The sequence below is a fragment of the Diachasmimorpha longicaudata genome, chromosome 7 (assembly GCF_034640455.1).
Source record: "Diachasmimorpha longicaudata isolate KC_UGA_2023 chromosome 7, iyDiaLong2, whole genome shotgun sequence".
NCBI classification, from domain to species: domain Eukaryota; kingdom Metazoa; phylum Arthropoda; class Insecta; order Hymenoptera; family Braconidae; genus Diachasmimorpha; species Diachasmimorpha longicaudata.
In genome coordinates, this window is record NC_087231.1 from 6,305,115 (window position 1) to 6,332,956 (window position 27,842).

Genomic DNA, 27,842 nt, shown 5'->3' on the forward strand with positions numbered 1-27,842 from the left:
TAGATAACGATATACATTCATTTGAAAAAGACTAATTATTCCTCCGAAAACAGCTTATTCCATGCGATTTCGTTGACATCTCCTTGTTTTCAGATCGACGGAATGCATTACATTAAAATAATAATTAAACCTCAATATCCCGAGAATCCAAAGGAATCCGGGATCGAATCATGAGTTTAATCCATCAAAAGTGCCCAGATATTTCGTAACACAAGGACTCACTCCGCCCTTTTAAGAACTACCGAGTGTTTAAACAAAAAAATAATCCTCCCCTTATACCGCATTTTTCTTCCAATCCAGGAACAGAGAACCTGCAGTCCAAAGGACAGAACCTGTAATATGAGACCGCGGGAAACTACCACTGGCTTTAGTATTACCAAGTCCATGCCGTCTGAGGGCGCTCTAGATGCGCCCGACGCTCCTGGCGCCGGGTTCGTCGGAGTCCGGTGAGTGGGGAGGGGTGGGATATGATACGAGAAGATGGAAACGGCGTGGCCTCTGAGCGTTCAGTCGCCTCAAACCGGCTCTCCAGTCGAGAACGGCCTCTCCCGTGTACAGGGTGCGAGTAGTGTTCCAACAATTTTAACAAAACTGTCGAAGTCCACACGGCATCGTACAAGTTCACTAAATATCGTTTAGTAAAATTGCCCTGGCAATTATCGTGATTAACCATCTTAACGACAATGTACATGGCCCAGGGTCTGGCCAATCTTCGGAACTGTTGTCATGTGTCTTGTGATGATTTATCAACGATTAACTACAATTTATTCACTCATTGTCAGTTGAGAATTCGCGTCAGTGCCGGTTACGCGTAAAACTTGAATATTATCCTCGAAGGAATAGAGGAAAAAAAATATAAGTTTGTTGTTTCTCATTCAAATACCGTGAGCACACAAAATCGTGTTTATTTTTTTTTTATTACAAACTCATTTCGGAGAAATAAATACATCAGGTGTTTAATTAATATCGACGAGCCACTGGCCAAATATTTGAAGTTCCGTCATCTGGTATTGTCGGAGAAATACCTGAGATAGTTGAGTGATTAATATAACAGTGCATCCCCCCATCATTGACATTCCCCCCTTCAACCCTGTCTTGGATTATTTCAACACAAACACAGGTTCGTAATACTGGCATTTGTTTTTTTCTTCTTCTCGTTCCCATGAATTTCCGGGAATCATCGGTTTGCGTGTATTTATGGTTTTTGGCGCGACCCGCGGAACAAAAAAGTGTCGGCATTGCGGCTGTTGCATCGTTTTGTGCAATTTTCACAGCGCAGCGATTTAAAGATTCAGTTTTTCTCAGTCTCGTAATATTGCGCAATTGGGAATTGACGACTGTGAGAATGTAAAGAGTTTTTTGGACGAAGGGGGCATCAATTTGCGATCGTGTTACATATCGATTTTCATAGAAGCTGGCCTCTGTGTGTGTGCGATACGCCCAGTGAACAAAAGAGTCGACCGGCTTTTTAGTGGGCCGCGTGGGTCGTGGAGCCGGCACACAGATCGATCCTGCGATTCGCGCGCTCTTGCAACTTCTTACGACATGCCGAAGTAAACCGCCCTTTTCGGTGGAAAATCAATTTTTTAGAGATTGTTCATACTGCACGCCTCGAAGCTTCGCGTTTGGTCCTTTTGGTTGAAAAATCCATTGTGAAAAAATAATTATTTATTTGGGTCTTCTGATTGAAAAATAAACCGTGCAAAAATTATTATTCACATGTAAATGTTGACACCTCGTCCGGCCCTTCTGGTTGGAAAATTGTAAACAAATAATTCTTCACACCCTATACCTGAATCAACAAATCTATCGTCCTCAAAAATACGTGGGAAATACCTTTTTCGTTTATTGTTTCTTGCAAAAAGTACGTCATAAATCGAAAAAAAAAAACTAAATTCTAAAATATTTAGGAAAAATGTCTTTTGTCCCTTTTCAACGAACCCTGGGCTTTGGGAAAGTCCATAAATTTAATTTCTTTACCAACTTAATTTCGAGAAACATCTATCAAAATAAAACGAATCGTTTGTGAGATAAGAAACTTTGAAAATAATCTACCTGAGATTTTAAAATACACTGCCGTCGGGGGTATTTATTTTCGGTGAAAAATAATCACCGTCTCGACCAACGAGCCATAAATAGTAAGAAATATTTACTGTTCGACCTCCCAAGTGACTTTCGTAGAAATAAAAAAAATATTCATTGCGATTATTTACCCGAGTATCCGGGTGGGATTATTGTTTTGTCGATTTCGTATTCATTCTTTCACGATTATTCCATGAGATCGTTTTGTTGTAACGTTTCACTTATTTGTTAGCACAGTTAATCCCTTTTTGTATCACCTAGATACCCTCAGCCCTACTGTCTGTCGTCTAGACTCTATAATCTGTTCCCCTTACGGTGTAATGCCCATGTTCTACGTGAAATTAACCGAGTTTGCGTGCATGTGAGATTCACCCAGAGAGAAGAATTTGTAGAGCAAAAAATGTCAATAAGGCAGTAATAACTCGAGAGCCGATTGTCGTGATTTATCATGACATTACTAAATTATAGACCGATGACAAACAATTGCAAAATTATTTCATCGAATCTTCCTCTCCTCAAATCAACCGCCCAATCAATTAAACCATTTCCGTTTAATTAATTAGGAACTTCAGTGATTCAATCAATTCATCGCTGTAAATTTTTTTATTCCAACTGCCTAACGAGTTACATCTCGATGAACTGGAATTGTCCATTTCCAGTAATTACTAAACGAAAGTGAAGTATTCTTCAACGAGAAGTTTCTTCACTTCCCTTTTTCTCCAGGACCCGAAGAGTCAGAGCAAAGAGGAGACCAAGGACCGTCCAAGTGCTCCGAAAAAAACGGTTAGACGGCGGCAAAGTTGATAATTTTTTAACAAATTTTTTATTTTTCATTGTTGAATCTCTGTCTCCGTTACTCAGGGGATCTTCGTTAACATTTACTTCTCTCTCCCGGCTTTTCCCCACTTCTTTTTCACCACACCCGGACCGCTCCAACTTTTTTTTCCCTTTATGAGCTCCCGATGTTGACCCGCGAAAGAGGCTCCGTTGAAGGTGATTCCCCTCCCCCTTCTGCCATTTTTGGCGTCTTTTGTGTGGAATACCGGATTGTTAGAAGGGGCGCGGGAGTGAGACAGTAGTCGTGATGTACGAAATCGAGTGTGAAAGAGAGAAAGAGTGAATGTGGGCCCTGAAGAGAGATGAAAAAAGAAAATGTGAAAAAGAAGGGGCAAGAGATCTGTCATTGTTTTTCTCCTGTCGTGAGTTTTTTTTATTCACGGACGAATGATTTACAAAGGCTTTCACTCTTACTTCTGTACCCCGAAAATACGATCTACCATTCTTGTGGATGAGAATTGTTCTCGGGATTTTTTTATGTGAGAGGAAGGACGCGCAAGGAGTTTAATTGAAATAAATTCACCAAAAAATTTGGCCATTTAATTTTAAATCGAATTTCATCTTCACCGTTTGTCGACGATAAGGAGATAATGATTGTTGTCTGCATTCTTGGCAAATGCCGGTACAATAGTCATCCGAGTTTCTTCGAAAATGAGTAACTATTTGGCGCCTTCGACTGATGACTCAGATTTCATCCCCAGTAGTCATTAAAATCAGGTCTTATTCTATTTGCTCAACATCACTGACCTTTTGAGTAAAACGAGAAGGGAGTATTGCATATCAGCAGTGCAATCTGTGACTTCCTTCCTGTCGATAAAAAAAAGCCGTTGTAATCTGCCAAATGTATGAATGAAGTCTTCAGACGAAGTGGAGGAAGCGAGAGATCGAGAAACGACAGCTTTAGTGACTGTAATCGTCATTTCACCTGATAGCACATGCTTGTATTCAACATTCCGTGTATATAGTCATGCATATGTACCTGAAGCCATGTATAGCCTGAGACACATTTCTCGGAAGTGAATAAACTGAATCACAATCGTTGTTCTGAGAATTATAGTAGATTTACACGAATGTCTGCATAATAAGTCTCATTGATTTGAATTCTGGAGATATCACATTTCTCAAGTATCAAAAACTCTACCGTATTTTCACCTCTTCAGTTTCATCCGCAATATTTATTTTTTAAAGAATGATATTCACAAATTTATCTCTAACTGCTGATCAACACGGAACGCGCGTGTTTCCGGTCATAAAAGATGCGTTTACTCAATTAATTTGAGGGGGAAAGAACTGCGGAGTATATAAAGACTGACTAATTATCCTGATGACACGATAGGGCTTATCACAATAGCACTTCAATTTTTTTTTTCATTTATTTTACAGCAAAATGCCGGTACCAGTGTGGGACTCAACAGAAATTGGTCTGCTGGAGGAGCCACTGGACACAGTCCTGTCGGACGATATATGGAAAAAGTTTGACTTGGATTCACCTCTCGATATGTATCCACATCATCATGATCGTACATACGAGGATAATGTACAATCAGAATTATATGGCAAAGATACATGCTATGAATCACGTAAAATACGCCATCACGATTGCATGTGGGCGGGTTTATGTATAAGCAAAGAGCACAACAGGACATTACCAGCTAAAAAAGATAGTCAAGTCCATAGAAGAGTACCAGCCGGTCGTAGTTTATTAATATCACGCGCAACACCATCACAACAATCACAAACACATTATCAACAACACAGACGTAATGATAGTTTAGAGAGTGATGGTGATTCAACGAGACCAGAAACACCACAGAGTTCAACAGAATCTGATACTGAGAGTGAGTGCGATGTACCTATATTCAAACACGATCAGATCAGCATCAATGAGAAATTGTCCGAGTGCATGTCTATGACCAAGGCCGCACCCGTTAGCGAGGTCACTGGACAGCTGGTAAGGAAGTGCACGGAGAGGAGGAAGGTCGCGGTCAATGACACAACACACTGTAATTCATCGAGTACAAATATCGTGGCAATGGAAACGGAGATCAGACATACATTGAGTGATCACTGTTATCATATTAATCAACCAAATATGAAGAGCATGGAAAATTTGGGAGTACAAACACCATCCGATTCTGGTGAGTTAGGTGAAGATTTTATGAATATTATTTTTTTTATTATTAGAATAATCTTGCGGTCTCATCTGGATCTCATTCCTCTGGATTTTGAAATTTATAAGGCCGAATTGGGGTCTCAATGTTGAACATTTAAAACCACAATTTGAAAGTCTGAAATCAAATGAGCATATTTACTTTTGGAGGGAGATCTGTAAAATGGTTAAGAGATTGGTCTTTTTTTCATATCTAAACAGTTAATTATGCTAAAAATGAAAAATTGATGATTTTGGGCAAAATGTAATTTCAATGGCGCCGAATATATCTGAAATTTTTCTCACCCAATTTAATCGACAAATTTGGGAGTGAAAAATTATTCAGCCCCAAGTGTTGACTTGAATCGCCTTAATAGGACTAGGATTTTTCTACAGAGCTCCCCTTGGTCTATCAAATATTCCCATTTTTTTTTCAAAATCTATTTCGATGAATCATCTAGAAAAGCCGCATTCAATCTCGTTGATCGCAGTATTTCGTGCACTTGAAATTTTCAGCCCGCATATCGTGCCCCTACCTTTTCTCATACAGCCCCCCACACCCCCCAATAACCACTCGTCCCTCATCGCCAACCCCCTGGTAATATTCCATTTGGAGAAATGATTCAGGGAAAATGAGTAAAGGGAATTCAAGCTGTTGTAAAAGGGAGACCCATGTTGACGGTAATGCTAAAATTCAGGCGATTCTCTCTCGTCCCCTGGCGAGTTACTCTCATCGTGCGCATAAACGAGCGGCGGAGTTTGTGCCCGGTCGACGCCAACGGGCGCGCCCGCATACCGTTCATTCTCCCTTCCCTTCGTCCCATCAGTTTTCCCTTCCACAATCCCCCCCCCCCCGCGTTTCTCATGGATCGATTCAACGTATTCAGTGAATTCAATTCACTAACACTGTCAGCTCATGCGAATAAGCATACAATTGACAGTGTTTGACGAAGCAAATACTTCCGCGAATTCTTATCTATGAGATTCTGACGAGGTACATCATCTCATGTTGTACTTTAATAGAAAATACTAGTCACTGTACGAATGATTGTAGTCGTTGCAAACGCTCGTGTCTTACAAATTTTATTTATCAAACTTTTAACAATCATTTCCACGAAATTTTAGTTTTTGCTTTTTGATAATGAAATGAATTCAATGGAGTTGACAGTTTCACGTCCGTATTATGCAAATTATTTTGTAATTTAAGCAACAATTTTCCGGAATCTTTAATCCATCGATAATTTCTTTGAATGTGATTTCACAATTCTGTCATTGAAAGACCTCAATTATTCCGAATTTCAAGTGCATTAATAGTTCAGTTGAAACCCATTAACTATTAACGATTTATGTAGTCATACGCAATTCGACTATTCATGACTAGTTAATGAAAGGTTGTCGGCTATTGTTTGCACTATTACAAAGTTCATTCCTAAAATATCAATTAAAAAATCGGATATTTTTAACAATCATTCACCGGAAATTTGGCTTTCTGCTTTTTAAAAATCAATTGATTCCACTGTACTTGAACGTTTCACGTCCACATATTTACGAATGCAAAAATTTATTATCACATTTTTTCACCAATGTATAGGTGAAAATACTGTGTTACACAATGTGATGACATGCCATATTATGTACATTGCAATGTGTGGACAATTGGCCAAATGCTTGGAGTATAGTTAAAGCCCCAACTGCATAGCAATTCTCTATCGTCAACCTGAGGTATGCCATACCGTAAACTCGTATATACACTACCATCAACCATCCTAGATGGTACATAGAGTCCACTGCCTACCGTTGAGTTTGCCTCACTTCGGTTAAACTTGTACATAATGTGAGATAGAGGCAAAGAAATATTCGCGTATTGGCATTCTCAACGTTGTCTCCTCACCAGAAACTCATGAATCGTGCCGTTATGTAGTTCGCTGCAATGACGAGACGTATATACATGTACATATATCCTTCATATATGGGCGGGAGACTGCCGGTGAAAATAAACACGTGCATTTCAAGACATCGCTGGTGGGATGGGGATGCGCATGCGTGTCATATCCTTGAATAGTAATCGAATGTAATTGCTAATGAAGTAATTCCATCCGCATCACTTTGACCAATAATTTTTCTTTCCCATTCACTTGTGTTACTCAACTGAAAGGTCATCTAATCAAATGTATCAGGACAATTTTTGATGACAAGCAATTTAGGTCTTTCTATTTTCCCCTCACTCCTTCAGTCTGAAGGTCGATGTAATCAAATATTGTATTCACTTGGCCCGATTACTTTATTAAACATGACAAACGCCGACAAATAATGAATCACAGAAATTGTCCAGTATTATGCACATATTTCCGAGGCATCTCCTTCCCTTGATATTTAAAAAAAAACAAATTGTACAATTCGCTGGTGAATATATATCGCGTGAGAGGACGACGCCCACGCAATAAAGCGTCTAGTAACACAACCGAGACTCCGGCACGCAATCTTTCCGGTTTCATCCTTTCGTTTCCTCTATAGTTTTATTAATCTTTTTTTTTCTTTTTTTTTTTTTTTGCACGATGTGTATTTATTTGGGCTTCTCTCTTTCCGCCTACCACCTCACCCGTTTCTCTTGGGTACCTTGTGTATGTACACGCTTAGTTTATATCTGTTGGGGTGATATCTCGAGCGAATCACATTGCCGGTGAGAATGAAACTCGGTCGAATTCATTTATTCTTTCTTTTGACATTAATTTGAAACACCGACATCCTGTCTACGGGGATAAAACCAACCGGTGCTGTGACACTTTTCTCTTCTTCTCGTATCGTATCGAATTGAAAATTAATGAAATAAAGGGGCCATCGCCCGGGCCAACTGTCAAACTACTTATTCAGCTGATTTTTTTCTCGCTCTCTCTCTCCCTTTCTTATGCGTCACTCGATCAATTTGCGTCGTTTTTACACTTTTTTTTTACTTAGCCGTTGTCCGCGCTGATATTGCAATAGTCCAAAGCCAACTGTTGACTCCACGCACTCAATCGTATATAGACGGCGATGGCGCGTGGTGTTTCAAGTTTTCTCTTTGCGAGTGGAAAGCGCGGGAACTCGAAGGTCACGCGGCGAGCGCAATGACGTCACTGGTAGCCCCCCTCCTCTGCCTTCCCCTGTCAGGCCACCTTGCGGTTGGGCGTGGGACGCCGGCAGTGGTTTAAATGGTCGTCGGAATGCGGTTAGCCCTTTTTGCTATTCGTGCGAGAACTGCCCGCCGCGTGAGAGGAATAAAAAAAAATGAGGGTTGGGGAGGGGGAGGGTTGGAGAAGGTGGGAGAGGAAGGGAGTATTGTTCAGGGCTGTAGTTGACCGAGAGTGCGCGGGTGCCCAATCGTTATTTTCAAAATATATTCACCACAAACTGTCACTTCCCGGAACATAAAATACAAAATAAGGAAATAACGAGTGGTTTTTCCTCATTACATAACAACTATTGCTTTTCCATTGAATTTTCAAGGGGGAAAAAATCTGTGCATCGACACGAACAGCTTGAATGCAAAATCAATGTGTTGTAAAAAAAAACAACGATAAATAGATATCTCATGACCCCAGATTAATATGCATTTGACTACGTATGCAAGTGGACAAATTACTCGGTTATGTATTGCTACGTCATCCTAGGTTTACGTACATGCCAATGAGGCGCCACTGACGTTGCGCCTCTCCCCTTCCACTCCACCCCCAGACCCCCACACACACTCCACCCCCTCGTGCTGCATGATTGCGCAAGGTTGAGTAAGCCGGGGATCGCCCAATGTACAAGACTCCAGTACTAATAAATTCCACTAGATATACATGTTATAAATGTACGTACGTTGTGTATATGCAACCAGAAAATGATTTCAATCTTCTTCCACCTCATCCCCTCCCTCCGCAGCCCTTCACCCTCGCGTTTTTTTTTCTCTTCCAGCAATGGAGAGAAGCCCACGGCACGTGCGGCTTTGAGAGATCGTTATCGTATTTCCCCAGCACCGATTCGCGACTGATCGCTCGTAAATTTGTTAACGAGCGACTGTAACCCAGCGGGAAATTCAGTTCCCATTCCATTGTTATTATTATTATTGTTAATCTCGGTACAATACGTCAGGCTGATTTCTTATCAAGTAGAGCATTGACAAGTTTTATTAGTGTTGTGATTATATGCAATTGAATAGGTTCTTTTTTTTTTATCATGCGTGAACTCCAGACGAAAGGGGGGTGGGAGTTGGTGTGAGTAAGCTGCATCCGTGGACAAAGTGCAACGTCGTTGTAACTTGTCCGTTGTAAATTCAGCGTAGGTGGTTTCGTATGACTGTTTGCCATTTCCAAGAAAAAGCTAAGACGCCCCGGAACACACCAGGAGATGCTGACACAGTTTAATCGTGTCTATTACAGTCTGCGTCAGTTTCATCTCATCTATCAAATTCTTCGTTTTCTTGTCGAGCCGCGGCTATTTCTTTCTCACTGGATAGTGTCATTAAATTTATGGATTGTGTTGGTGGGAGAATGGGGGAATTAATTCTGGACTTTGACAACATTCTTATCTGTGGCTGGGTTACTGTGTTACATAAGTGCATGTTATTAAATATTAATTATTTTTTATCGTCTCTGTCATTCGCATTCCGATGGGGCATTTCTCCACAGACTGTAATGAGTAATTATCGAGTTTTTTTCCGCTGTCTGAGGAAAATTATTGGATATCGGGGAGTCAGTGAATTCATCAGTGTGAATGGCTTTAAATTGACGAAAAGTTGAGAGATAATATTATTCTCAACTTTCTGGGGAACAATAATTTTAATTGTGCATCATAAAAATAGTTGTAGACTGGAGGGATAATTTCAGGGATCTTTCACTCCCCCCTCTCCCCTCCGCGGCACTTTCAACTGCATTTTTCCATTCATTCGTTATGAATTTAAAGTTTTTCCGATGTATATTTTATGCAACCGGAAAACCTCGACTGTCCCGAGGGTGTGTTAACGGCGTCAGTGCTGTCGCCAATGTACTCATGAAGTATGTGAACGGCATCATTAATCGTTCTCGTATCTTGTATCAGAATGCAAAACAAACGAAAAATGTGAAAAGGATGAGAAAGGTGAGGAATCCTCCTCAGGTAAAACCATTGAGGAATTTACGAGGAGTGGATTTCGAGTGAAATATATCGCCGAAATCGAGGTAGTCCACCTTTCTCCTCCCTTCCCCTTTTACGAGCTACAGGACATCAATTCCAATTAAAACCCTCCCATAAATTATCTACCAATAGAGAGAGAAAGAGAGATAAATGTCAAAAAATTTCTGAGAATTTTGCCGGCGCATTTGCTCCTTGAAATTCAACGGTCGTTGAAGTGATTTGATTCATGATTATTTGGCCCCATCTCGAGTCCCAGATTTTCCACTTATTGATCCATGAAAATGGAATAAATCAATTTATTCAATCATTCTCTCAACTATTCTCACACTCATCAAATCATGAGTACATCGACCTATTCTACTATACTATTCTTCCGTAGTATTTCACGTTTAGTTATTTTTCACGGTCACCAGTCACGAGAGCTTACCCACACTCACATGCACACAGACGATGTTTTTTTTTTTTTTCAATGCGTTAAGGTCCGTAGCGCATCTCACTGCTGCGATGACGCAATTCATTCATTCATTAAGCCGCCGCGGCTCTGTGATGTTATTGTATCCATACACATAGGGCTTTTATGTGTGCGTGTGAGCACGGGTGCGACCACTCTGAGTGGGTGAGAGAGCGTAGATAAGTGGCGTGGGCAAAAGATCCTCTGTTTCATACTCACACATCAAAAGGTCTCACTCATTTTTTTTTCTTACTGCATGTTTCTCATGCCTCTCTCTTGCGCCTACACTTGAACTATAATTTTTTTCCATTTTTTTCTTTCTCGCACATTTTATCTCTCATTTTGGTTGGTTTCTTTTCAACCACCGCGTCCTGATGACCATTTCCGTACGACTACAGTGGAGAAATTTTCGATACCGATGTTGCCTTTTTTTCGGGCATCGACTAATAAAAAAAACATGAGGAAAAAAAATTAAGCAACGAGATGAAGTAAAAAAGGAGGCTAGATGGGCCTCTAAAAAACCGTCGGGCTTCGTAGAATTGAGGAGTTTGGGCCCTGCTGTTAGGGGGGGGGGAGGAGCACAAGGGGGTGGAGGGCACCCGCGCGTACCACACACGGGAATTAGGCGGCGTTTCGACATATCGGACGCAAAACCTGATTTTGGAATGTCGACCGGTTGCCGTTTACGAAAGGCCCAGGGGCCGGCGATTCTTGTCTTATACAGACAACCATTCTATCTCACTCTCTTTCTCACATATTCCACTTCACTCATCCTCCTTCCCCCCTCCTCTTCCCCCTGGCTTTGATTGTCGGCTGTTGTAGCATCGTCAAATTTCTCATCTTTTTCTATCGTTTCATCGGGCGTTTATGTGGTTTAAAAAGACTAAGAGTTCCTCCAGTACGTGAGATTGGCCTCCATCACATACATTTTCATGAATAAAGAAATAAAAAAAAAAAAAAGACAGGGGAACCGAGGGAGAATCTGTCAGAAACTTTATAACTTTGAGGAAGGTTCAAATGCCATGTGTGGCGAAATACTAGTGGTTATAAGTGTCAAAACTATACATTCCATTTCAATAATTTCTGATAATCCCCCTTTGAATATGTAAAACGATGAATGAATTAATTGATTGGAAAGTACATAAGTACAGGTGGCTGTATATCGCATGCGAAGGTAAATGCCAAAGTGATCGCCAGAGGGTTGAGGGGAGGGGGGGAGAAGTTAACGACAGGTCGTAGTTGCATGTCTTGGTTGCAGTGGTACATGTGCATTAAATAGTGCGCGAGGAAGCGAGACCATAAGAAACGATTGGAAAGTATCTTTCACTTGGTCTCTCTTCGTTGTTTTGTTGAAACCGAGGAGGAAAATAAATAAAAAAAAAAAAGTTTCTTCTTTTCTTCAGTCACCCCCGGTGGTTCCACTTCTCCACTAGTTATTACTATCTCGATGTTTCCCACTTACTTTCTCACTCTGGACACGCTCCAGTGCCTTCGCGCGTAACATTTTAAAGTGGTTTTTAACCCCTTTCAAAGTCTGGTGTCAAATGAGACCTAAAGTTTATGGAAAAAAATGAAAAAAAAAAAAAAGATACCGGAGTTTCTAAGACCACCTGTGTTATGTTCAACTTGTTACCTCCTTACCTCCCTTGGTCTCTTCTCACTCCTTCTCTTTTATTTCAACCCACCCACGACAAAGATCATGACAGACGGCACCTACTTTCGTAACTGCTAACTGGATTGAACCCGTCGGGTAAAAGACGTCACGAGTTCGCACACACGGCGTGGGCTAATCTAAAACACCAGTGATTTATGGCTTCGTTTCTTCTTTCCTATAAACTACTTGAGAGTATATATATATTTGTATGTATGTACAGTCGTCAAAATGTAAGTTCAGGCGATACTTGAAGTTTGTTGGATAGGAGGGGGTATGAATACATTTCGGTGGTTTGTGAACTCAATCAATGCCCAAACTAAAGTCAACACTTCGTTTCTCGTATGAAGTTGGCTATCGACTCCTTGTTCCATGGTTTCCATTGTCAATTTGTTGATTTTTTTAATGGAAAACCAAAAAGAAGAATTTTTTTCCGAAGGAAAACTTTTGAGTTCATGTCGTCAGCTGCTGTTATGATGAAAATTTTTTGATAAATTTCAGTACCGTAATTCAATTTAATGAGAACTAATTTTTTCTTACCGTTAGAATTATTCTATCGTAGCCCGATGATGTAAGTTTTTAAACTGGTAACTGATAAATACCTTGTTAATAATCCACAAAGATACGCTGATACTCGATGATGAGTGGCGGATGTTACGACATCGTTTCTTTAAATTCCGCTAATATCTCCACAAGGGTCACTCCGATTACATCGAGGTGACTCTCGTAATTCATTAATTCGACGGAATTTGGAGTCAGTGTAATCAGTTAACACTTTCGGTAACCTGAAATAACAATATCATGAATTTTAACACGAACTTCATGTGTAAATTTATACAAAATATTTCCACTGCTGATTAGTAGTATCGTGCAAGCTTTCTCATTCACCCTCGATCTGTAATCACCACCGATGACTTAATATGTGACTGAAATAACTCAGTGAAGATGAAGAAGAAATACCCAGCGTTCAATATTTTTGTCCAGTGTTGAAGCCGCCTATTTCCAACCTTCTGGGCCTATTCCATATCTCCCCCAATTTGTGTCTTTGTACAGAGGTAAAATACACATTCACACACATCTTCATTCTTCGATATATAAAGCATAATGTGCGCGGTAGAAAAAAAAAAGGGAGCACTGACCCCCAAGGTCGCTCTTACGTGGCTGCACGTGCCGTCGCGAAATCGACGTTGACCCCACCACTACCTCATCGTCTGCTTCCCTCACTCCCTGCCACGTTAGCCGGTCTCCGCCGCCTTCTTCACCACTTCACATACATACCTACATACATATACATATACATATATACATAGAACAGGCGAACACATACAGAGTCAACAACTACGAGTTTTATCTCTCTGTTCAGTGCTATGTCCCCGAGGTTGTTTCAGTCCTATCACAATTTTGTCATTATTTTCCTCCCCTTCACCTCACCCCCACCCACCCTTCATCAGTTTTATTTCGTCTTCACACTTCCGGCTTTGGGTCAACCATCTACTTTCGTGTTTTAACCCTCCGATCCATGTGGGGTCAGGCCTTATTACTATTTCTTCACATATCTTTCTCCTTCGTTCTCCCTCTGACGGCAACACATCACTAAGCACATTCTTTTATATATATATTTTTTTGTGTGTCGGTACTTGTATACCATCGATACACCACAAGCGGTTTTGACAGTGTGTGAGTCTTTTCCACGTGTAATGTTGTTTTTCGCCTTGGATTGTATGCCAGTCGTTCTATTCGTGTATTTGAAAATGTCAGTAAAATTTACGTGAATCCTTGAACCGGGTAATTTTCTGTGAACGTATCCCTCTGGAGTAGCATCATCGTCAATCGTTCAGAGTTAATAGACTCGATCATTTCTCCCACGATAGTGCGGTGGGGACTTTCTCATTTGGTAGCTGTCGTCGAGAATGAATGGAGTTGTCGTGATTCGAAAGGGTGCAATCACTGTGGATTCTCAAATTTCGTTTTGTTCATTGGTTGGACGATTTTTTTCGGATCTTATTTCACGGCTATTTGGCGAATGCCGAGGTTCAATGGGCACTTGAATCCGGAATGGGTGACTCTCAGTGCTCTTGTCGTTTCTAACATAATTCAATCAATTCAGAGGGCAATAATAAAGTGTCAAAATAGGGTAGTTTTTATTTTAAAAATTTTTTATTTATTCAAAGGAGGGTTATTTTTAGAGCTTCTTGGGACTCAAACAAACTACTCACTTGCGCCCATTAGTTGAATAACTGCTGGCTTTTGATTCTTTTTTTTTTGGCCACATCCCTGACAATTAGCGGTGGTGATAAATGTCTTCGAAAAATATATTTTTACAATTCACTCCACCCCATGAGAGCAATTCAGAATCTTTTGAGTCAAATGGTGTTATGCCAGAGTGAATGAAGTTATAAAGAGAAGAAATGGGAGAAAAAAAAATTAAGTGAGAGTTTTTAAAGGGAATGACGCCAGATGCCAGAGGAGGATATTCTGCAGTGTAACGCCCACGATATCATATGACATAGAAAACGCCTTCGGTAATCCATGTGTTTCTCTCCCCTCCCCCCTCTCGCCCCGCCAAATAACTAACCAAGGTCACGTATATGTTTATACCTTTATCACTCGAGTGGATATAAGCGTGGAATATTTTCGGTGTAAAATTGGAGGTAAAAATGTTAAAGCCCATGACAATTTGTACTTGTACTACGTTGACGTCACTGCCAGTGTGTAAAGTCCTTATCAGTTGTAGTCTAAATTTTCATTGGTACTTTAACACTATTATGTTACAGTTTTTCACTCGTTCAACTACGTCAACATATACTATTCAACGCAGTAAACGAGAATTGGAACGTATCGAAAATCAATTCAGTGTCATTCAACTCCCGTAAGATTGAATTTTCGTCGTATTCAGTTACTCCATTGGTTATTCATACTGCCAATACGTTGTATCAGATATGATACAGTATTTTGACGAATGTGGGGAGTCAGAAAACTTGATGGATTCACTCGGTGAATGGAATTGTAAGGGAAGGGGGTGAAATTTTGTTGTAGTGAATCGTTAAAAATTTGAAAAGGTGCGAAATTTCACGAAATTTTTCCATGATGTCTCGTTTGACATTTGTCGGGCATTCAGATCGGTCCAATGGGGAGGAAGAAGCGGCAGGGGGGGAGGCTCTTTCACTCCCATGAGTATATACAAAGCCTCGTGGCTTTAAACTACCACGACGTCCTTCACCTAGTGAGTCAGTCGACCAGTGGTGACTGACGGAACAAGCGCGATATGTCATCTGCTGTTTCCATGCTTCAGTTTGTTTTTTTAACTGAATGGTTTTTTTCTGTCATTTTATAGATTTTACTTCCTTCTTTGAGGAAGGCTGTCAATCAAGTCAATCTAGCGGACATTGCTCCTGTAAAACTTGTTTCAATTTCATAATTTGTTTCGTTCGTCTTCTCGATGGAAATAAGATTGTGAAGAAATATTTGTTTCTTTTTTCATAATATTACGATTGTCTTGTGTTTATTCCTTGACTAGTATGATAGGAAATTTTGATGTTTGTTTCAGAAGAGGAGATTGATGTAGTGAATTTTGAGAAACCTTGTAGACCGACAACACTGCTGAGGCATCAAAATTCAACGGAGCAACAAGTGTTTCGACGGACTGGTTTTAAAGAAAAACCCCAGCGAAGACCACGTGGTAGACCGCGAAAGGTCGATGATGATGCAAATCAAGCGAAACAAAAAATTAAACAAGAGCATGATCATGAAAATCGTGAACCACAACCAGCGGCTAAACGCCCTAGACAGCGTGCATACCAGCGTAAAACGAAAATACCAAAATGTAGACCACCAACACCTTTGTCATCACCAATGAAATCATCCTCATCATCATCGAGAAGTTCATCCGACGATGAGCCAGATGTACAAAAAAGAAATCTTCACAATGATATGGAGAGACGGAGAAGAATAGATCTGAGAAATGCATACGAGGATTTACGACAATTGGTGCCGGAAATTCAGGATAAAGAGAGAGCAGCAAAAGTTACTATTCTACGACAGTCAGCCAAATATTGTTCAATGCTCAGGGAGGATGATGAGACCAGTATAACAAGAATATCTGAACTCCGTTCGCGACAGAGAAAATTGTACAGGAGACTTCAACTTTTACGAAGGTAATTTGAATTGACACGCTGAGATTCCTGATTTAACAACATTTTTAATCTGGACCTGAACGCCTGACATGTATTTCAATTAACGGCAAATAATGTAAATAAATTTTCTTCCGTAGACTGTTTTTAACGATGAGAGCCAAATCTGCAAATTCACGACTGATGAAGAGTGCCTAGCAACACCGTGTGAATCCAATTTTTTTGCTTTTCAAAAAAAAAGAAAAAAAAATAGGACATGACGGCACACACAGAGAAAGGACACCCGGAGCTGTCCCGATTTATTTACAAAAGAAACCTAGGTGCAACCGAGTGAGGAGCGAAACAGAACGAAAAGAGGGAGGGACGTGAGATAGAGCACACACTTGTTCCCATCTATCAGTGGATACCGTGGTCATCAAACTCTAGTTTGATTTATTTTGTGTCCATGCAATTTTCCGATTTTTCATCGGATAAATTCCACCTTTTGCTGTCTAATTTCCATCGGTGGGGTAACTTCATCTCATGATTTACCGCTTGTCAGTTTATAACTTGGGGGACCTACCAACGTATGGTGAATAGACTGGAAAAGCCTATAGCCGGGCTGGACCGGTTTGTGAGTTTCTTTCTTACATTTAAATTGCAGTTACATTGATATGTACGGTAATGCCAGTTGGCTGTCTGACACTCACTGATTCTATCGACATTTTTCCTCTTCAAGTTCTGCTTCATTCAATGCCATTACAGTCCACTTGTGGTTTATCGAAATGCCAAAGTCCATAGCTGTGGATTTTTTTTTATTGATTGCAATATTCTGGATGGGCCAAAGTGGATTAATGCAGTTGGTGAGGTAAGATGGAGCGCCTTGTACATATATTTGTAGTTCACAGTGTAAAAATATGAGTTAATTGAGTCAGATGACAATTGCGAGATATGGTAGATTGTAATTTTCGACGAAATAGTGTAGAGTTCAAAAACTGTAATAGAACGCGTGATTTTATTTTACAGATTCTTGTTAGATATCTTAATTACAATTTTTTCGTATATATATACCTCTAAGTACATTAAGAGATATTGGAGCATAGCCCGGAATAAGTTGTTACGATCGTACGGGGATTTGAACTCATGGAAAAACACTCAATTATAGATTATGAATTAAAGAACAGGATAGATTTTGAAGATGATGCGATATGTGTAAATATATTTTTTGTACGTTATTAAAAAAAGAAAAATAGAGTGACGTTGTGAAATAATGATGAAGATATTTGAAATGCATTTTTCATTAACATACATCCAAAGTTTAATCTGAGATATAGTTGAAATAAATCATCTGTTTTTGTTCTTTACATTTGGAATATTCAAGGTTTCTGTTGACTTTCACACGATCGTACAACACACATTATTCATTTATACGTGAAGAATTTTATAAGTATGATATACATGTGGTTGAGCCACAGCTGAATTTAATTTGTGGTTTGTTTATAATTCGAATGAATAGCAGTCGCTGTGCGATCGTTGTTCTTTCTTTCTTGAATAACTTCAAACTATTTGAAGGCATTCAATCACGTATATAATTATAAAATAGATTAACTATTGATTAATTTCATAGTTGTATTGGCGTACAGAGATACAGCCAATAGCCTCCATAGTGATAGATTATGAAAATGAAAATGGTGGTAAAAATAAGAGATGAGCTTTAAGATTTCATTCTTCAGGTTAATATTTTATAATTTGTTCGATTTATTCTGGAAATCTTTATTATGCACATCTCTGGGCCGTATCATATGTTTCATGCGCCCTTTAGCCGAAAAATTTGTTTATTCTTTCACTTCACTCCCTCCAATTCAATATTTACTGAAAAATAGTTTGTTTTTGATTCGCGTTAAGAAAGTTATTGAGGTATATTTCGTTGATATTACTGAACATTGAATTTTCGAGTAATTGCTCCTTTTCAGTTTGAATGTAGTTATTGATATGAAAGTTTAACAAGGAAAAGAAAAATTGAAAAGATAAATTTATGGTGAAAAAAAATTTATAATCCTTCAGCCTCGACTTTCGGCGTATTTTTTTCTTTTTCTTTCACAGTAATTAGGGAATTGATTTGTTTTTCATTTACGTTTTGTTTCTTTTATTATTATTTTTTCATTATACATCGAATTTTACGTTGCATGGCAACCGGAAGCCATTGGACTTGGGTCAGTTCATCGAACCTGATGCGTGTAAACGAGTTGAATATCTCGTTTGGTAGATCCGTAGGTGTTCTGTATGTAGACACCAACTGATCTTGGGGTCTTCCGTGTGCTTGCGCGGCCAGGAATTACATTTTAACCGTGTACACATATTAACAAAACGAACGTATAAAGTTTTCATTTTTAAAAGAAAAAAAACGTGTATAGGTTTATGCATATAAGAAGTATATGTGTTATATATATACATATATATATATATATACATAGATTATATATTGGAGAAATATTGAGAAAAAAACAAAACATGAGAAAATTTACAATGGTAAAATACTAAAAATTGAATAGATAAGTGTGATAGCCTTATTATTGTTATATGATTTCAATTGTTTCTTACCATTTTTATTTGCTTTCGTAATTCTTTATACGACTTTATCAATATTATTAAATATAATTTCATATGTAGTTATCGACGCATAATTGCGAACCACCGAGAATAATAAAGAGTCAAAATTTTCATTATTACGATGCGATGATATCACTACCTTATCTCAATCTATTAATCAACGAGTGGGGGGAAAAAATTTCACAGAAATTATTAATAATTCGGTTGAAAGTGGTTCGTATTGCGAGTGAGTATGAGATACGGGTGAGAGAAAAGGTGGATGGTGAGGGGGGGGGGGAGAAACTAAATGTGTTCATTACAAATGTATGTAACAGTATTCGTTTATACATACTTTTACAAGTGAGAAAGGAAGGGAGACAAATAATGCAAAATGGAAATACAAAAAGTAACATTTTAAAAGGTGGAGAGGGGAGGAAAAATAGAAAAGAAGGGCCGAAGGGGGAGGGGGAATGGGGAAGTAGCAGAAAGGGAGGCTGCTTACCGTTGAGAAGGGGAACGGGAGAAAAAAAAATATGAGGATAAAAAGAAATGAAACGGTGGAAAGAAAGAGGCAGTGAATACAATAGCATTACCGGCAAACAGGAAATTCTAGGTAGGAGTACAATAGTCTAGCGGAAAGACGGGCGACTAGTGAGAAGTTAAGGAGATAGAAAATTGTGCATGTGTATTATTGAGAAAGAGAGGAAATGATGAGGGTAAAAGTGCTTGAGTTTATGAATGAACGTAACAGTACGAACCGTTTTTTAAAATCTATTCTATCTTTTTTTTTTAAATTTTCGAATAACCGTAGTGTTGATTCTAAGTGCGTGAAAAGACAGGAAATAATATCTTTGGTATCTTATTATCGGGAGCATATATACGTAGAGTGGATATGAACACCAGTTAAGAAGTAATTAACAATACGAGGAAACCTGAATCGCGACTCGAGTGCTTCATGTAGCGAGATTGTTAGTGCGTCGGTGAGCACCGTCCACTGGTGGATTGTTATCAGTGTCCGGAAATTCATTCTGCCAGTTTGTCGACGGCTTTACATTCAATGGTGAAAAAAAAAAATTTCATAAAAATTAATACATTATGAAATATCGTGAGTTTCGCACGGAAATAATACAGAACTAGAGTTCAAATCGACGATAGCATTTCAGTGAATTAACATTCTTATTCTCATGATTATCCAATTAAGGGTCGATGAAAAAATACTATACATTTTTTTTAATTCATTTTTTCACGTTTTTCTGTAATTTTTATATTGGATAGAATTTGAATCGCGCTTTGCTGTAACGAAGGCCGCATTCTAGTACTGAGTAATAGACATTTTTTATGTGAATTTTAAGGGTTGTACAAAATTAAAGCATTTACATTTTTCAAAACATAACTCGTGCATTGCTCAAAGTGTTTTATTCCGGTAATATTGCGGTTTGATCACTTTCAACCAACTCGGGGATCTTTCCTTTCTCAGTGATTCAATCGACAGTGCTAAGAATGAGAACATCAATAAGTGGATTGATTAGTTGAATGGTAGTTTGAGCGATCGCCGATACATCTTTCCTCTTCCCTTCCTCCTTTACCAATGGAAAATGGTGTCCATTATTTCGTTCCTGTTTTTTTCTCATCTAATTTTCACGGTAATAGTCCATGAATCCTTTCAATGCAAGAAATTTTCACACAAATAACCGTCATTCTGGATTGTTTGTGAGAATAAAAAGGGGAAAAAATTAACACCGTCATCGAAAACAACGATCTGCAGTATAAATCTCTTCTTCCATCGATATAAGAACGTTATCCACTAATTCTTGTATCGAAATAATCGAGATGGCTTTTCAAATATTTTACAATTTCTCCTTTTTAGCCATCTGATTGTCGCTGGATGTCTTCGACATTGATTTGAAATTATTGAAAAATCCATCGCCATAAAATTTTCCAAAGGGTCTAGTTCAAGTACTGCTGATCGTCGTTAATGATGATTTTTTTTTTCTGGAAGAGTGCAAACGTACCTGCTAGCCACATAGACATTGATATAAATTTATAGTTATAATAAATGAATAGTGAAAAAAAAGAATTAAGTAATTAATCAAGGAAAAAGTAAAATCTAAACGGTCGGTGTAATGTCAACTTTTTTTTCCTTTAACCTCGTAGAATTAGGTAAATTCAGTTTCGTTTGAATTGCTCGCCAAATTTGATTTTTCATTAATCGGTTGAGGAAAATACATGTTTATTTGTTATTTTTCCATTACGTTGTCCTATTTTCGATTCGTTAAAAAAATTCAATAAAATTATTGCGCTTCAAAACGCTCTATTATTGCTGTATCGCTGAATGAAATTAGTTTCAGGTGCGCCCACGTGTCCTAGTTCGAGATCAAATGATTTATAACATTATTACTTTCTTTTCATTTATTCATTGTAATAATTACACTCATGTTTGGTTTGATTTATTGATATATATACAAAACGATACGTTATTGGAAAATGGTATTCATTTCGAAATATGATCGAGAAATGGATGTGGGATGCGCGTTAAAATTGCGTTGAGGCTGGGGAAAAAAACCCTTTTTTTTTTTCATTAAAAGTGCAGTTTTGCCACCTTTTGTAAATATACTATAAAAGATTTAACGAGTTAATTAAGCATTAGATTAATGATGGTAACAATGCTTAACATTTAAGAGAATAATAATAAGTGATAGATGAAAAAACGTCGAGGTTGTTCAAGCATATGGATGATTGACATATAATATTAGGTTTTTTATTGAGAGCAAAACAATATTTTATTTAATCCTTTATTTTTATACATTGTAAGAGCCGAGGAACGGGCCTGATTATAGTTAGACAAAAAAAATTCATTCGGAACTAAAAAAGATGAAAAAAAAATACAACACGATAATGCAAAAAAATCTATCAATAAGAATGTAAAAATACATACGATGAATTGGTATTGCCAATGCTTGGCCTAAAAATTGAATACAATATAGGAATTCAAAGCAAATTGAAAATGCGAAATAATGAAGCTGCGATACATCAAACTACATTGTAAAAGAAAATGGCGTGAAGTCCTTATCACAGAGGGTTCAAAATATCCAGAAATAGCATTTTTTTCCAATTCCTCACCCTCTTTGATCTGAAATCGTCACCATATTTTCCCCGCAATGTACAGAATCTCTTATTTTTGTAAGAAAAAAAAGTGTTACAGAAAAATAGCCGAAAAATACAGCAAAAGGAGAAAGAAAATGTTGAAAAAAAATGTAACATTCGTTTTAACTGACAACTGACAATACCTGGGCTGATTTGTTGTTCTTGCATTAAGATATCTCGACGTTTCGGTTAAAACGAAAAAAAAAATACCCCAGAGACTTAGTCGCTTTAACGGAACGGGCGATTGTTCCTCTTATGCTCAGTCATATAAAGCCTCTGAAAATAAAATGCCAATTAAAAGTAAACATTTCGTTTGTTATTGTCCCCATTTTTTACACTTATTCCTCCCTTTAAATACAGAAGAACGTGACTTTTATTCACGGCTCACGTGAGATGGAGCAATCGTACTACCCATTGTACTGTATCTATTGCTCTACGATACCCAGGACAATATACACATGTATTTACCACAAATTGAAGTGCATGATAATATTTGGAGACTGAATGGATATCAATGCTGTTCAGTCATGTCTTTATAATTTTGAAAATTTGTTTCCTCGTCATGTAACATTCAGAAACCTGTGCAACATGCCTACTCAAGCTCAATAAGTCATTACGTCGTAATTGGTGACTAATAGTCCATCAATAATCGATTAATAGCTAATTATTGATAATTCGTTTTCCTCAAACCTTCACGAAAGTTTCATATTTTTGCTGTGCAGTAGTGATGAAGCGAAGACGAAGAAAAATCAATTGAGAATGACAAAAATTTTCACCACAATTGCACAGTATAACTGGTGAAATTAAAAAATAATAATAATAATTATAACTTTATGGGCGAAGGTTGGAAAAACATTATTCCATCTGCAAGCCATGATGAGATAAGGAACAAATGATACAATTAAGAGTAATCAAGCATACCTCCAATTACTGCTGTAAATTTTTCGATGCCTAACGTATAGATAATTTTTACAAACTAAAATTAATCTAAACTTGTATACAAAACAATGAGGAATAAGTGCTTCTTGCGTAAAATAATGGGAAAATTCTTTGAGGTTTCATATGAAGTTTAGGGCTGCCATTGGTTTCAATTTCATACGGAGATATTTTTTTGAATTAATTTCCTATTGCAAAAAATGAAACAAACAAACCGAATTTTCTTTTAGTTGTACTTAAAATATTGTTATTAATACTTGGATTATGTAGCGGTCGAGTCTTTCAAGTTTCCAGACGAGAGGAGACGCGAGGTGAAAATAATGAATGAGTAGCGGTGAAAGCTGCGAAACAAAAATTCTAGGGATCGACCAAACTTCGATGTGCGCTAGGTCGATTGCTCTCAGTTTCTGATACTTGTGTCACTTATTGGGAAGTACTCGATTGAGTAGTCTCTCGGCGGCATTGTTTGTAAGAAGACATATATATTTGTTGCGGACATAAAAAGTGAAAAAAAAGGGAAAAAGCGAAGAAATTTTTTTTAATCAAAAATGCTTATTTTATTATCTTTATTGTACGTTTTTTAAGAGACGAGAAAGGGTCGAACAGTTCCTTGACGTTTCTATTTAAAAATATATTACTATATCAATAAAGTGCTGTACAATTTAATGATAGTGTTGTTTGTTGAAACGAATACCTCTCTCTAGTCCTGATATCCCTCTACAGATTCAGATGACATTTTTATTCAAAGAATTTATTATCCATATGTTCTCAGGTTTAATTTTTCTCGATATCGGTCATCGATCATCAAAGCCTTTTGAGAATACTTTACGATATTCTGTACTGTGTTTCTATCAAATTAACCAATTATTTATGCCTCATTACGGACTATACATACGTGCTCTTTTCTAGTTTTAGAAAAATGTAATTATTTAATAAACTACGCCACCGATGGAGTTTCAATTAACATCAAACGATAGCAATTATTGAACGCATAGGGTGCCCCAGAATAGATCTGGCGTCCCATCGGCGTAACTAGTGCAGGGGCTGAGGGGTTAGAGGAATTCGAACATAAAAATCATAATGAAATTATTATCTCCGACGTTTTGTTTACAAATTATCCTGAAAAACACCCAATTAATGTAAGACGGGCTGGTAGTAATGTATGTTCAATTGATTCTCATAAATTTTAGGTCTTGATATTGAATGATAGTGAAGATATGATTTTTTATAACCCCGATATAAATACAGAATCACAAGTTTTTCAAATCATTGTACATTAAACCTCCACTTGATTGCCATCATTTTCATTCCTCGCAATGAATTTTTGCTTTGTTGAAGGATAACTTCTTAACGAAGCGCCAGAGACACGCATTTCCTTGCGCGGGAGTTTTCCTCTCTAAATAATCTCTCCCACCGCCTGCAGGATGTGAAATCAACGTTAGGACATTGTATATTCCACAGTAGAGTATCCAATGTCCCTAATTATTATTTAAAAAAATGATCACATCCCTGCGACGCGTCTGGACCAATGCCAGAATTTTCGAGGCTGAAATTCAGTGTTTTTGACCCAACAGTAAATTAAAATAAAAACATTCTCTCAAAAATAAATGGGGAGACAGCCAATAGGGCATCGATTTCGTCGATATAAATTATCGAAGACAATCAGGAAATTTTTTATAGAATCCGGAGGTAAATAATTTGTGATTGAAACATCTTCTAATCAAATTGTAATATCAGTCCAACTACTTATTAGCAACTGTGGTTCACTTGTCGTGTCTATATAGGAAATGATTGCTATTCGAAAGGTAGTCAATTGTTTCCTCAGTATGGATAATATTACAATAATTTTTTTTTTCATGCACTGAGAATAGAATCAGATTTTTCTTTTTTTCCAGAACTGAGATATTAATGAGCAAGTGGTTTTTACGTAAGTCTCGGCTTAACGATCCGCCTTCCACGTATTCCACGTGTTCTTAAGTTTATGATCTAGAGGGAAGTTGGATAGCGATGATCGTGGAATAAGAAGTGGAAGGTTCGAATATGGCCATGTTTTATATTTCACCCTTGATAGCCTTTTGCGTGCTTTCCGGAGGGACTGCCAACGACGTGGGCTCCCATGCAATCACAATTTTGATCACTCATTCAGCTGGTATTGGCAGCAGATTTTTCCATTAAATATTCATGCTTACACTGATTGAAAAAAATATTTTTCACGATGTCTGTCCCTCAAAAGGAGACCCATATACATTAACTAAATGATTAATTAAATTGTAACAGGTAGGAGAGCAGTTGATTTATCGTGGACTCGAGTGCGAGGGATATCTCCGAATCTAAGAGAGATAGTGGTATTTTCATCATGACCTTTATTGTAACCCTTAATTCATTCTATAAAAAAGGTTCTAATGAAAATCTTGGTGTCTCCCCTAGATCTCGAGATATTAATGAAAAACTGCTAAATAGTCAGAAGTGACTTATCTCCTTTTACCTCTTCGTCACTGAATTTACATAATTAGAATCTTCGAAACAAACCAATCAATATTGTGTATCGATACCAATATATTTAACCGTAAGAAAAATTTTGATTTTCGAAAGAATCAACGAATAAATCAAGTGAAAAACTTTAATTTCTCCCAATCAAATTTATCTCTGACGAAACGATGCGTGAAATTCGTTACAAAATTATGTTTACTGAGCAATTAACGACCCCGTGATTGTTGATTGAAGTAAAATTAGTTTTGTCTTTGAACAAAACTAATTTTTTCTAGCAGTGCGTACCACTGCCGCGGCCTCAGTTATGTCAGACGAAGAAATCGAGGATTTCGGCTTTTTTACGAGAATCAAATTATAAGCGATGCGTAAATATGTGCTGTATCACGTGGCATTGTTTGAAGAAGGTGGCAAAGTGAGTCGTCAAGGTGAAGAAATTAGTGTAGAAATTGGGAGTCAACTGACACAGAGACTAGTCCGATGGCTTGAAGCGCTGAGTAAATGCGTTGCCTCACATGCGAAAGGTTCTGAGTTTAAAACCCGACCAGGTAGAATTTTACAAACTACCTGAGACCAAGATTTTCGATCCCCTATCCCCTATTCCCTGGCTCCGAAACTGGCTCTGGTACATATTCCGGCCTCAGAGGCGTCCCAGACCTGAAATTTGAGGTTTAAATGAGTTTTCAACCTCATTTGGCGCCTCAGTGGCCTCAAGATTAATATTTAATGCCGTTTTTGCTCTCATGAGCCGCTTTATGCGATTTCGAACATGTGGCGGTCAGGATCTTTTCCCCAGTCGGATTTCCCCCGGCCTTTGCTTAGTTCCCACTCAGGGTAATTTGTTTCCGTCCATGGAGAGAAATATTCCGAGAAAATTACGGAAGTGACTGAACAATTTTATGTGACAGAATCGTAATTTTTAACAGACGATTAGATAAAAATTACGGAATGTTCAGGAACAAATCCGTGACAGTTCGGTCAAATTTATGAAAATTGAATTTTGCTCCAGAATTAGGGGAAAAATACGAAGTTTTTATTGAATAGTTCTCTCCGTTCGGTTTATTACTTCGCAACAAATTTATATGAACGTTTTCGTTTTACTATAAAACTACGCTTAATCATATTTCACTCTTAACACATTCTTTGTACCGCCAAATCATCAAAAATATGATACATCTCGACCAGGCCAGAAATAGGGACAGCCATAATGACATTCGCTACAAAGTTATAAATATTACGGACAGATCGCTGAAAATCAATCTGACGTTTTTGAACACGGAGATAATTATTCCGTAAAAAGTATGGAACATAAATTCCCTCACCCATTACAAAAGTGCCTAACAACATTCACGTGACCCTATTGAAGTTTCCCCCAGTGAATTTAGACAAAAATTCCGAACCGCTCCAAAAAATTCTGTAAGTTTCGTAAAATTTTTCTCCACTGAATGTCGCTCCAAAATTACAGACACTTTATTTTTTATTTAATATTTCTCGCCGTGTACCGAGGGATACATCGCAGCCCTGAATGATCCCAGTCCATCCACAGAAAGAAGTTTTAAAAAAAAAATAAACCAACTTTTACGTCGAGACAGCACCTTTTGCTGTCACTGGTGTTATCGAGTCACCATTCAAGATAAAGCCATACCCGATGTTTCTCGCGTGAGAACGAGATATTATAATTGTACTGAGCCTACAGGATAAGAAACTGAGATATGACCGCACAAGTTGCCAAGTCTAAGGATTCTATTCCCTCCACGAAGTATCGTTTGTTCATCTTTTTTTTTTCCCTCCAATACGTTTTCCTCAACAACTGGTGCCTTGGCTCGCTGATGAATGTGTCAGCATTTGAAAAGTGGGGGAGTTAAAGTTGGCGGTGACTTCTGGCAACAAAAGTCATGTTAAATTCTAGACTGGAAAATCAGTCAGGAAAAACCCGGTATTTCTCAATACGTACAATGACTACCAAATTATCCGTAAGTGAGTTGAGTTAATGATGCGGATGCCACAGGCGCCATGTGACGCGTCAGCTGTAGTTCTAACACTATTTTTCAAATGTATACAGTGGAGCTGTTGTTATCGCCACAGTAATTTCTGTAATAAACGTTCTGAGGAATGAAAAGAGAGAGAGAGAGAAAATCTAGACACATGATTACGACACTCCCAGCAATAATTACAGTACTTATTTGGCCAATAAATCACTTGTTGCGTTGTTTTATCTTCAATTCTATTTTTGCATTTATTTCTTTCAAACGGAAAATTTCTGCACGACACAAA

The 27,842-nt window shown here is 38.1% G+C and overlaps 1 protein-coding gene and 1 long non-coding RNA gene across 11 annotated transcripts in view; one reads left to right on the plus strand and one right to left on the minus strand.

Annotated features, from left to right (window-relative positions):
• LOC135164578 (uncharacterized) overlaps nt 1-27,842 on the minus strand; it is a 173,282-nt gene that overhangs the window by 25,040 nt on the left and 120,400 nt on the right. For 2 of the 7 annotated variants that reach the window (XR_010299326.1, XR_010299327.1), the window contains exon 5: nt 12,906-13,088. This is a non-coding gene — a long non-coding RNA (uncharacterized LOC135164578). Of the gene's footprint in view, nt 1-11,458; nt 13,089-13,534; nt 13,582-21,779; nt 26,226-27,842 lie in introns of those variants that run through there. The other 5 variants (XR_010299323.1, XR_010299328.1, XR_010299324.1 and 2 more) reach the window with 4 other exon arrangements.
• Nucleotides 496-23,747, plus strand: LOC135164577 (transcriptional regulator Myc-1-like). Of its 4 annotated transcripts, none has more exons than XM_064125055.1 (4): nt 496-1,120; nt 4,303-5,066; nt 15,851-16,457; nt 16,574-23,747. In XM_064125055.1, exons 2-4 carry the CDS (start codon nt 4,307-4,309, stop codon nt 16,629-16,631), a joined length of 1,425 nt encoding a protein of 474 aa, XP_063981125.1. In that variant the 5' UTR covers nt 496-1,120; nt 4,303-4,306; the 3' UTR covers nt 16,632-23,747. The 4 variants fall into 4 exon arrangements, with proteins under 4 accessions (XP_063981125.1, XP_063981126.1, XP_063981128.1 ...); XM_064125056.1 differs by having other exon boundaries at nt 15,854-16,457; XM_064125058.1 differs by having other exon boundaries at nt 497-1,120; nt 4,303-5,057; nt 15,854-16,457.

Coding starts and splice junctions, on each gene's coding strand:
- LOC135164577 (XM_064125055.1), top strand. CDS start 4,307: ATGCCGGTACCAGTGTGGGACTCAACAGAAATTGGTCTGCTGGAGGAG. Junction 5,067..15,850: donor ATCCGATTCTGGTGAGTTAG/GTGAAGATTTTA, acceptor TGTTTGTTTCAG/AAGAGGAGATTGATGTAGTG. Junction 16,458..16,573: donor AGACTTCAACTTTTACGAAG/GTAATTTGAATT, acceptor TTTCTTCCGTAG/ACTGTTTTTAACGATGAGAG.